Here is an 11,725-nt window from a genome sequence, read left to right as displayed (position 1 = left end):
AGATAAGATATGTTGAGATAATTTGTGAAACCAAACTGAGCCTAATTGATAAATTATAAAATAAAAAGTTTAGAGTAATGTTATATATAGTCATAGACTACGCAAGCGCCGTGTAACCCTTTTGAAAAAGAGTGAGGTACTGATCTATTATTACTTTTTTTTTTTTTTTCATTTGGGTTCAATATTTACTTACTATTTTTAAAGGAATTGCACGACACTTACACACTCTACAAATACAAATATCATTTCTCTATTGGATATATGAAGGAGTGCAAAACATTATTTGTAAAGGGTAATGCTAGTCGGCCACCCAGCTCTTATTGCTGGATGTGACTGCTAGTTCATTTAAAAACAAAAAACAAAAACACAAATTCAATAATAGTAACTTTGTTAAACATTAAAAAAGTACAAAAATATAAAAATAAAATATACTAATGATAACTTTGAGCAGTATACTCCAAGGGGTAACCAGCATTTTCCATTTACAAATAGATCATAGGTAACGAAATCTTAATGATACTCGAGATGAATAGACAAAGTACGATGAGAAAACGAATAAGAATTATTATCATCAAATGCTAACGGCTTTAGATTTTGGAAATGGATCACATTTGTCAGAGTGCCACCCAATCAATTGATTATCGTTGTCAAAGATTACCATCTTTCCTTGCATCGATATGTCTGTAAAAGATAAAACAAAGATAGAAACCCCGACTAATTAATTGAAGAGAATATGATCAATTGGGATATATTAGTGTTACCTCCAATGATGTTAAAAGTTGCCCCTTCTTCTGTTCCATTTAGAACACCCAAGCAAACATTTTTGGAAGCCTATAATATACTATAGTAATTAAAATTTTAATACAAAGTGTCTTAATTAATTGCTTTTCGCAAAGATTAGAATGAGAGAATATGAATAATTAGGTGCATATATATATATATATATATATATGAAACTTACTGAGAGTATGAGATAAGCATCCGGGGGGAGTTCATACTCAATTCTATCTTTCCCATCAGTACTGTTGAAGCTCAATGCTATGGGCTTGAAGTATTTACTTGCCTCTTGTAGGCTTTCGAATGGACCCTCCCAGCAGAGTGAGAGTGTATGGTCATTCTCTGCTACTGTTAATTCCTTCTCACTTGCTTCTTTCTTCACCTACAAAATATATACGTACATCATGATTATTGCTGGTTATTGCTGCTATATTTTTGGCACTGTAAATTGGATTGCGGCTTTTCACTTACCAAATCAGTCAGAGTTCCGTAAGCATGAGAATCCAGGTAGGTGTAGGAGCTACCGCTATCAAAAATCGTGCGTAGTTTTTTAATTCCTGTAGTCCTCCCTCCAAATATCAGTTCTGCATCCCCAGGTGAGTAATGTTCGCTGACATATATTACAACATGAGTTTGTTAAAATTTAAGAAGACAAAAATACTAAGAAGCACTGTTTATTTTAGGATCATTTTTTTTTCATGTCGTTAGCTGATCATGCCGGAGGCTTTTATAGCGGTGATCATGTGTTTAAGATGTCAATAAACAAGTTTGCAAATAAATTGATTAGAGGAGAAGCAGATTACGGATGTTTAGGTGACATTCGTGTCCAAGACTGACGTGAATGATTATAAAGGTCATCCCCAAAGAAGAGATATCCTCCGCCTTGACCTTTGAAACAATGCCCAACGACATTTCGCACATAACCCTGCTCACTAAGCTGCGATAAAATGCTGGACTTTCCTTTGCCAAGGCCGAGCATTCCGTCAGAGGGATGATGATGATAAGGACCAGGTCCAGGAGTACTTTGGTGATAACCACAGCTGTATGTACGTAGACATCCAGGAAATTAAAATACAAAACAATCAAAATTACATGCATGCATGTCAGGATCGCTTATTAATTAATGATCAATCATATGTAGATCATGGGTACTGCACTGGAAGACGTATCGGGTACGTACAGATCAAGTTCAGAGAGATGACACAAATTATAATCTAGTATCCATATTACAACATGAAGATGGACTCCCATGATGTCTCGATTCAATTATGAAAACCTGATCCATTTTGATTGGTGACATTGCCAGGAAAAAACGAAGAGGAACTTAATTACGAAAGTCGGCATGCAATTCTATTTAATCGAAGGCATGCATGCATGATTCTCTAAGAATATTGCATCAAGAAATTGAAAATTAAGAATGGGCAAGAGTAATTGAGAAGAAGAAATTAGCAAGCAAAGTCACCAACCCAAGGGCTAGAAGAGGTTTGGGTCTTTTTCCACCTGTGAAGTTGAGGGAAAAAAGGTCCTTGACAAGGAAACCACGGGAGGAAAGGCCATCTACATACTTTATTTCATAGTCACATCGAGATGGGGTTTTGCATTTGTAGACACCGGGTGGTTGCAAGGATTTACAAAGAGGGTCCTCAGAGGGTACCAAGTAATCGTTATTGTGCTTGTAAGGTGGATGAGGAGCCTGCAAAAAAAAAAAAAAAAAAAAAAAAAGAGTAGATCAGAAGGCCGTAGTCACAATGAATGGCAGAACTTTGGCGCATGAAACTATGTACGGAAGTTTCAAAGAATCAGAGTATAATATTCGAGGCCGGTCGGTTGGCAGAAGCTAGCAATACATGATGGTAATGAAGTATTTCGAATCGTATGAGTACTAATCAAGAACAAGTATCCATATTTGCACTCATTTTGGGTGTTATTCACAGGTTATTTCACGATATGACTATATCCTCCCCTCTTTTATTTCCATAAATTAGCAACAAGAAATTGTGCCTGCCTAGAAAATCTCCAGTACTCCGGCCACTTAGAGCTAGCTAGCCCTGATCATGACGTACAGTAAAAAAAAAAAAAAAAACTCAGGCATGCTCGACGGAAAAGCTATGTAGAATTCATTGTCATGACCATTTGAATTAATTACCTCGGTGCATGCAGAACAGGGTTCGCACTGGAGCCATGTGAGGTCACTACCTGTATCAGGATCAAGAAAATATGGCTTTGATGGCTCGCCTACGTGGAGGGTAACGTTGTAGAACCTGCAAATTATGATGCAACAAAGCTTTAAATTCAACAGATCGATCGCTTCTTATATAGAAATCTTAGAGTACGAACCCAATAGGATACACGTTCCCGTCAATGGGGAACACGATGGAGGATTTATTATCTCGGTTGAGCAGCAGTGAGGAGATCGCTTCAGTAGTTGGTTGCACAGACTTCCTCCCATTTTGCTGGTGCTGATAATCAACATAATTAGAAGCTGAGGATGACGATGACAACTCACATAAACTCAGCAACAACACCAGCTGCAGCACCTGCAGTAGCAACATCACTCCCACCTGATCCACTTCCTTGATCATGATCTCATCTCTAAGATCTCTTCAGTTTTTTCTTTCCCTCAATTAGCAAATTGAATGAACGAGTTGCATATAATGACTGCGCTAATTAAGTACTAGTCCATGTCCAATAAAATGGCATGCAGGGAGACAAGAAGTACGTACGTACGGGCATGGGTGGGTGCATGTGATAAAGTGGGTTGGCATTTAAGTACGTTAGTATCACTTCTGAGCGAAGGATGAATAAGTATTGCTTGCTTCTTTAATCCTCTCTAATTGCCATTCTTTCCCTTCTCTGTACTGTTAGGCTTAATGTACGAAAAGAAGAAGAAGAAGAAGATGAGGTTTCTTCTAACAATGGTTATTCCTTCCCTCCATTGAGATCTATGGATTGTATTGCTATTAACATTGGAGGGCTAGCTTTTGAAAATTATTCTCTTACAAATAACAAAATAAAAGATATAAATAGAGATATGAGAAAAAGATGATCACAGGCTGATTCACAGCCACAAAACCCAAAAGCCATGAATGTTGGTTTGAGTGAAGAGAAAAAGCACTCCCAGAGTCCCAGTTGAAATATGGGGAATTTCTTGGAAACTTCTTTGTGCAGAAACTTACTTTATCTCTATCTCTTTTGTCGTTCCAAACTCCCAGTCTAACACATGTATGCAAGACAATTAATAGGGAAGCTTCCATCCATCCATGAGTAACTTTCTATATATACGCGCGTACGTACCTGATCTAATTAATCATGCATGTATAAAGAATTTGATACTCTTTTACAATGTTGAACGCATTTGAATAGTCTACCAACAACAAAAATAATAGATGCTAAAATCCTTGTTTCAATGTTCTTGTATATATGCTACAACCTGGAATAGGTAGTTGATGGCACACTACAAGAAGGACGATCGAGCGCCATGAATTCCACAAATTGCCAGTGATTAGAAGACACTGACCTTGCATAAAACTGAAGCTTGAAAATTAAACCTAGTCCTAAAAAGTATTTGACAGGCCAGAGAACTTCAGACTGTATTCATTATGCAGAGAATATACCTGGCCATTGATTATTTGAAGGAAAAAAAAAACATTCCTAAAAGAATAACGTCTGGAGATCAAATTAAACAGATCTTCAAAGTGACTCATCCCCATCTATCTTTTCAATCTTTAGACCATCCAATCAAAGCAAGTATTATGGAAATTATGTTTCCACTGATCAGGGCCTTCAGCAGTCTTTGTTTTCCAGGCGTGTATGGTGGGTACCTAACAGACGCATCTCCAGTAAAACTTCTGTATAGAACTGCCTTCTTATGGCTAAAAGCATCGAAAGAGAATTTGCCATGGTATGCTCCCATTCCACTCTCCCCAACTCCACCAAAAGGTAAACCGTCTACTGCAACCTGCATTGTGAAGTTGGTGACAGAAAAAAAAAATGATCAATTAGATCTTCGAACGCAGGTAATAAAAGATGGTATGTCCAAATGTCACATGGTCTCATGTCATAGAGCGCTTTGAAGATAATTCTGAAGGCAGAGGGCAATCAAGTTTCATGTCATACAGAGTTGGAATCTGTACACCACATCTATAACACAAATATCTGTCAACCTTAAATCCAAAACTTCATCGTTGATCTGTTGAGTTCCTCAAATTCACTAGTTTGCTCTTTCACTAAGAAGATTAACTAAATTAGCAATAGAGACCACTGAGGAATGTTGATGCGCTAACAATGGTCTTGCACAGTTGCTTATTTAGCCATCAAAAGGTTTGAAAATGTCTACATAGATGCCAATTATTCCAACCAAACTAAACGGATGATGAAATCATCATTTTTGGTTCGTATTGATATTGGAACCCAACTATGACTGGATTTATGAAATAAGATCAAAATGGAATAAATTTGGCATATCTTTCTTTTCTGTATCAATTTCAGGATGAGAATATTCACATGTAGAATGGTATCATTGATGAGCATTCCTCCTGAAGATATCTTCTGCACAAAGTCCTTCTTCAGCTGCTCATCATTAGTGAAGAGATATGCAGCAAGGGGCTTCGGTTTTGAGTTGATCACCTCAAAACTGTCTTCCAAGTTCTCAACCTGTAAAAAAACAGAAGAAAAATTGAAACATTTCTACATACTTCTGTGACTCTGTCCCACTATAGGAGCTGCAAACATAACTTCTTTTAGAATCCACTGCTGTGCACAGATCTGGGAAATGTGTAGCAACAATTTTTCAGGAAGAAAGGGAAGAAAGTGTTCCATTGACATGAAGAAGAGCAATGGTTTTAACCACCATCAATTTTTAAAAAGAAAATTAGATATATATATATATATATATATAGAGAGAGAGAGAGAGAGAGAGAGAGCATTGCTGTATCGACAATTCATATGTCTAGTTTGGAGTTGGTCTCTGTCACTTGGGCATAATGAAGCAGGGTAGATTAACAAAGACACTTCTTCTTTCTCAGAAGATGAATGGAGCGAGAATACAGTTTCCATCTTCATCAAATCATGACAATATCTCTTTAGAAAGGAAGATGCACTCCTTAATTCTAAACATAGTACTCACAGTGAGAATAGGCATTAAAGGCCCAAATATCTCCTCCTGCATTATCTGGGAGTCCTCTGGGACATCCAACAAGATGGCTGGAGCTATCCTTCTGAAAACAAAATTTAGCCAATTGTTGTAATGATGGTTCATCTAACTTAGATAGGACTGTCAACAAGCTAAATCAAACAAGTAATGAACTACCGTACTCACAATTGACTCTCATCCCTTTGGCCTCCAAAGACAACTTTATCAGATACCTTGTCCTCATCCAACATCTTTACCAGACGAGCAAACTGGGATGAGCTCACAATGCGGGACATATCTTTGGATTGCAGTGGATCTTTCCCAAAAAATTGCTCCAATTCATATTTTAAAGAATTTATCTGTAGAGCAGCCATATATTAAGAAATATGCATTTCAAGTATACCATTTCTGTCTTCCAAGAAGCGGCCTTACCAACTTTGGAGCCAAGTCTTTTGTTGTTATAATATAGTCAACACCAATACATGCTTGCCCATTATTGAGTGCCCACTTGCCAGCAATTATCCTCCTAACGGCGACCTTATACATGCAAAAATTTAATCCATTTCAGAAACTACGAGGGGAAACACGATTCAAACTCCAGCAGAAGAGCAATTCTTACTTGTAAGTCGATGTTTGAATCAACAACAGCTGGGCATTTCCCTCCGAGTTCCAGAGTCACAGGTGTAAGGTGCTTTGCAGCCGCAGCCATCACGATGCGCCCAACCCTTGCACTGCCTGAAGAAAAACTCAACAATTACTTCATAAGTATTAAATATAAGAAAGTCAGGCATGCTGGGGGAAATTTAAATGCTACTGCTGCTTACACATGTAACAATGGACGTTTCAAAAACCTTAGGATGTCGGAAGAAATTACGAAAAGTAATAAAATGCTTGAAAAAAACCTGTGTAGAGTATCTTATCCCACTTCTGCTCAAGTAGTGAAGTAGTTTCATCAACAGCCCCTTCAACAACTCTTATTGCAGATTTGTCTAAATATTCCTCCACTAATTTAGAGAGCAATAATGATGTGGCAGGGGAAATTTCTGATGGTTTTAGAACCACAGCGTTTCCAGCTGAGATAGCTCCAATGACCGGATCGAGAGATAACGCTAGAAAATAAACACATTATACGTTATTTTTTGTCTGTGGATAGTGTAATGAATAACTCTATTATAAGCTTCTACGCAGTCAACATTACAGAATTTGATTTGAAAGATAAATTTTAAAATTTGAATTAAACTTATAACGTCAACAGTGCACGAGATACCATAAAAAAATCTCAATGAAATTATAACAAAGAGAGCGATATTTATTTCACAATGTTGCATAGATCACTACAAGTTAACAAATTTGAGAGAGAGGAAAACAGGGTACCCGCTGATTTGTGAAGCTGATTACATGTTCTTAAGATTCCCTGTTGTAGAACAGTGGGATGCTGTTTTACACAATTCAATGAAACCAACCAGATGGGAATTCAGCAGCAAAACATGCTTTCGTGTCTATGTATGACATGCTTGGCCATGCTCACATTCCTGGCACATTATGAAATTCCAATACGTGCTTTACAAAGGTCTAGGAACAACTTTGGGTTTCCGACAACAGTTCTTTATGCTTTAGATATGGTATGCATAAAGAGTCAGAGGAACATCATTGCTCAGCAGTACTAAAAAGACTTAACTTTAATTTTGAAGTTTTGAAGTCAATGTCTCCACAATGAATAAGTGGGAACTTTTGAAAGATGCGTGAAGGAACAACTTTTGTCGCCCCTATGCAGGGGAGCTACAAAATATTAGGACTCAAGTTAGAGATACTGGAAATTTGAGAGTACAGTACTCAGGGGCGGAACTTATCTTGTAGGTCAAAAATTTTAAAAACTAGTCATATATATTATATAATTATCATTTTAAGTATAAATATTCTTAAAATATTTAAGATTGCCCCCCAACACTCAAACACACGATATATCACTCAAATATCTTTAAATCCATTAACATAATAGTTTTAATTTGACATCTTTATTTCTCTTTATTTGTTTTTAGTGTGCATTGTGCGGTTTGTTTAGTTTTATATCAATGATATTATATAAGTTTTTTTTGTCTTTCTGAGCTTACATATATAGTTACACGATTTTTTTTTTTTTTTTTTCATTTTGGTCATTCTCGACTTCATTAAATTTCTTGCCTATCACTTGTATATAATCTTTATTTACAACCTTTGAGATGTTTTTAACCACATATTAATTAGTTAACTAGCTAGAAGTTTCAAGAGAGTTTATCTAATAGTTAAAATAAATCTGGAAGATTCTTGCATATGAGAGGTAGCAAATTTATCTAGCTCGATGATTGATGAGACGTTTCTAGAGAGGTAGAGAGTATGTGGAGAATTTATTTTCTTTTGTGAAGAATTTATTAGTTATTCATATGCATTTTTTTTGTTCACTTATTAATAATAGTACAATTATACAATAAAAAATTTAATGACTTTTATATTATTAGATATTTTTTTAGGTTTATTTTTAATCTATAAATTTTTCTTAAAATTTAGAAAAATATGAGTAAATCGAGAAAATTATATAACTTTATAACGTATGATTATTTTTTATATAATCACGTATAAAAAGTACATATTATTTATGTTGACATATATTGCATACTTTGCCGATCACCCTCCAGCCACCAAATTCTAGTTCTGCTCCTGACAGTACTTACAGTCAAAGATAACATACATGATAAAATAACAGCGGAGAACAAGATTACATTGCAGGTGTTGCAGTCTGTAGAATGCGATATAGATATGCATGCTTCCATTCATTTTAAAGCTATATATGATGATGACATGGAAGCGAGTAGATAAGCCAAGAAAAGAAAGAAAGAACGAAGTGACAAAAGGAAAGAAGAACAGTACTGATGCTATAGCCCTAATAGAAAGTTATTATGTATAGCTACTAAAGGGATTTGTTGGGATGATAACTCTGAACTCTGAAGTGTGAACATTATGTTGTGAACCAATGTCAGATTGCAAGAAACCAGATTCTGATCTTTTACTTACAGAAAGGGAAGTTCCATGTCGAGATGACCAACACAACTCCTAACGGTTCTGACACGATTTCTGCTGATGATGGATATGTTGTAAGTGAAGTTTTGACCTGAAAAGTGTTGACAAATTTATGCTTGCGATTGTACAAATTTGAGGAGACAGCCAAAACATTACCCATTACAGTTGTTCTCAACCATAAAAGTAGGCACTGTTAATCACCTTTTCTGGAATCATCCAACCGCTCAGCTCTTTTAGAGCCGACTTACACGATGATTTTACCTGAGAAATCTGCATCAAACATCAAGCATAAATGTTAATTATCTAACAATAACATGGAGTAAATAGGTGGGAAAAAAACTGAGATATTTATATATAGTATGACATGGTACAAATAGCAGTTGAGAGATATGCTTCAGAGAAATTCTACGGAAGGAAGGAATAAAATGAGCGACCACAATAGCTATAAACCAAAGAAGAAGATAACGAGTACCTCGGAAATAAAGGCTTCGAAGGCAGGCTTTGAGAGGTCCTTATGAAGTGCTTCGGTGATTTCTTTCTCCTTTTCTTCAACCATCTTCTCGATGCTCTTCAACTGCGACACTCTCCATTCATAGCTCCTTGTCCTGCCGGAGTTAAAGCTCTTCCTGAGCTCCTTAACGAGTGAAGCTGCTTTGTCTGCGTCAAACTTTGGGTTCTCTTCCATCTCCACCATTAATGACAAAGTTGCTGAACAACTTTTAAACCTAAAACACACATATATACACGAAGGAAATGAGTATTGAGAGAATCGAGGACACCAAGAAAATATGCGCAAAGATGGAAAGAAATTAGGCTACCGGTAGGAAGTTCTTGGAAGGTTGGGGAAAGAAAGTCGTATTTGATTGCTCTTTCTTGTAAAACGGTAAGGGAATGCTCTGTTAACGCCAGCACTACCTGCACTGTATGTATGTATAAGACAAAGCACAGTCACATGATCAGTTCTGCTTGCGTTTATATGTTTTCTTCTCACAAGCGCTTAATGCGAAAGGGTCTCTTTGCTAGCTTGTTCATGGAATTTGAAGTACTGCTCAATTTCAATGGCACGTAGCATTTTATAATAATTATTTTGTTACCAAACTTAAAGTAAGTACTGATCATCACATGTACAGGAGACTATATATCTATATATAAAGCACGGGAAATCTGAGCAAAAAGGAAAGGTAACAAAGCAAAAGAAAAATGAAGAAGATGGACCCATGATCAGTGGAAATGTTAAGAGATCTAGCACTTTTTTGGAGTGAGCGGTGAAAAGTAACCATTGTAGAGTGTAGAGTATATCTTTTTCTTGCCTTGTCTGTGCGTTGTATATGATAGTCTACAATTTCTAAATTATACTGCATCTAAAGTCATGTGAAACAAGACGTTATTCATCAAGGAAAACAGAAAAGAAGAAGGAAATAATTGCAGAAATTAGAAAGCCATGCCCTTCTTCAGAAACTCCATAGTTCCATGTAATATACAAGTTGTATGGATCAGATCGATATTCATATCTAATTTCGTTGATGAAGTGACACATGTAAGAAGGTGAGAATAATTACCTGCAGTGCCACAATAGCTTAATAGAGATGTTCTTCATGATGGAAAGAGAGAAAGAGAGAAAGATTGAAAGACAGATTGTGGAGTATCCTCCTAGAAATGGGCACAGAAAGCATACCTAAATAATGCCTTTTGAGCTTGGGAAAAACATTTGCATGGAAAACGTTGTTCTGTATAAACATGACAACCTAATGCAGACAATGATTTCTCAGCCATTGAAACATGGAGATAACGTTAAAGATTCTTGGCATTGGTTGATGCAGTACAGTTTTGGCCCTTTTGGGACTGTTTCTAACATTACCATCAACCGGTCCCCATGAAACCATGGTGGTGCTTTTCGGTCAGTGGTCACCCACTTTGAGATTCCGTTTAAGGGGCTACAGAAAGAAGACAGCTAAAGTTACTAGTTGGCTCAAAATCAAGCATAAAGGAACGAACATGACCATGTAGTGAAATTGTAAATAAGTGGAATGAAATTTATTTCTAACCTTAAAAATTCAATGCCTTGTAATGTGAGGAGCTCTCTCTCTCTCTCTCTCTCTAATCTTTTTATTTATTTATTATTTTTTTTAACGAAGTTGTTTTGTTTTAGAGAAATGTTATATGTACCCACAATTTTATTTTCTTCACAATATTATACGTACTAAATAGCAACCTCATTTTTCAGTATTTTCTGTTTTAATTTAAATTTCAAGTTTCGAATTTTAAAATTTTCACTATTTTCAATTACTAGCACATACTTACATATGATTATGTAAGTAAAATTGCAAGTATAGATACATTTTACTTTATGGGTCAATGCAACTTCACCCATACGGCAGAATAGGTTATAGAGGTGGCTTTTGCTTGCAAGATTGTACCAATCATATACCTTAGTCAATTATTTTAGTGAAAGTTAATGTTTTAACCTTTTACCGTTACGTTAAAAGTTAAAGAGGATATAAGCGGTTTTAATTATATAATATTTTATGATAAAATGATAATATACTTGAGCCCATGCTTGGTCTGCTTGTTTACTCAATATTATTGGCAACAAAATAATTTGGATTAGACAGTTTTTTAGGATTTTCAGAATTTTCACTAAACGTCATTAAATTCAAACAAAAAATTGAAGACATTTTTAGCCTCTTCACCAAGATAAAAGTAGATATTTATTATTTATCGATCTACACACCATAGTTTTAAAAAAAAAAAATTATTTTTATT

The 11,725-nt window shown here is 35.8% G+C and overlaps 2 protein-coding genes across 3 annotated transcripts; both read right to left on the bottom strand.

Moving 5' to 3' along the window:
- Positions 1-456: 456 nt before the first annotated feature.
- Positions 457-3,641, bottom strand: LOC121249967 (aspartic proteinase Asp1-like). The gene is made up of 8 exons (XM_041148854.1): positions 3,115-3,641; positions 2,924-3,038; positions 2,244-2,470; positions 1,581-1,817; positions 1,249-1,387; positions 962-1,159; positions 762-831; positions 457-681 (listed from the first exon to the last, which is right to left on the bottom strand). The coding sequence occupies exons 1-8, from the start codon at positions 3,357-3,359 to the stop codon at positions 572-574; spliced, it is 1,341 nt and encodes a 446-aa protein (XP_041004788.1). The 5' UTR covers positions 3,360-3,641; the 3' UTR covers positions 457-571.
- A 526-nt stretch (positions 3,642-4,167) lies between these two features.
- Positions 4,168-10,759, bottom strand: LOC121249966 (aldehyde dehydrogenase family 3 member H1-like). 2 transcript variants are annotated; one of them, XM_041148852.1, is made up of 12 exons: positions 10,638-10,759; positions 9,781-9,882; positions 9,435-9,687; positions 9,164-9,232; positions 8,957-9,053; positions 6,811-7,017; positions 6,528-6,643; positions 6,341-6,445; positions 6,095-6,267; positions 5,903-5,993; positions 5,281-5,430; positions 4,168-4,735 (listed from the first exon to the last, which is right to left on the bottom strand). In XM_041148852.1, the coding sequence occupies exons 1-12, from the start codon at positions 10,733-10,735 to the stop codon at positions 4,496-4,498; spliced, it is 1,701 nt and encodes a 566-aa protein (XP_041004786.1). In that variant the 5' UTR covers positions 10,736-10,759; the 3' UTR covers positions 4,168-4,495. The 2 variants fall into 2 exon arrangements, with proteins under 2 accessions (XP_041004786.1, XP_041004787.1); XM_041148853.1 differs by having other exon boundaries at positions 10,522-10,694.
- Positions 10,760-11,725: the final 966 nt, after the last annotated feature.

The sequence above is a fragment of the Juglans microcarpa x Juglans regia genome, chromosome 2D, assembly GCF_004785595.1.
Source record: "Juglans microcarpa x Juglans regia isolate MS1-56 chromosome 2D, Jm3101_v1.0, whole genome shotgun sequence".
NCBI lineage: Eukaryota > Viridiplantae > Streptophyta > Magnoliopsida > Fagales > Juglandaceae > Juglans > Juglans microcarpa x Juglans regia.
The sequence above is the reverse complement of the archived record's forward strand: the minus strand, read 5'-3'. Positions and strand labels throughout refer to the sequence as shown.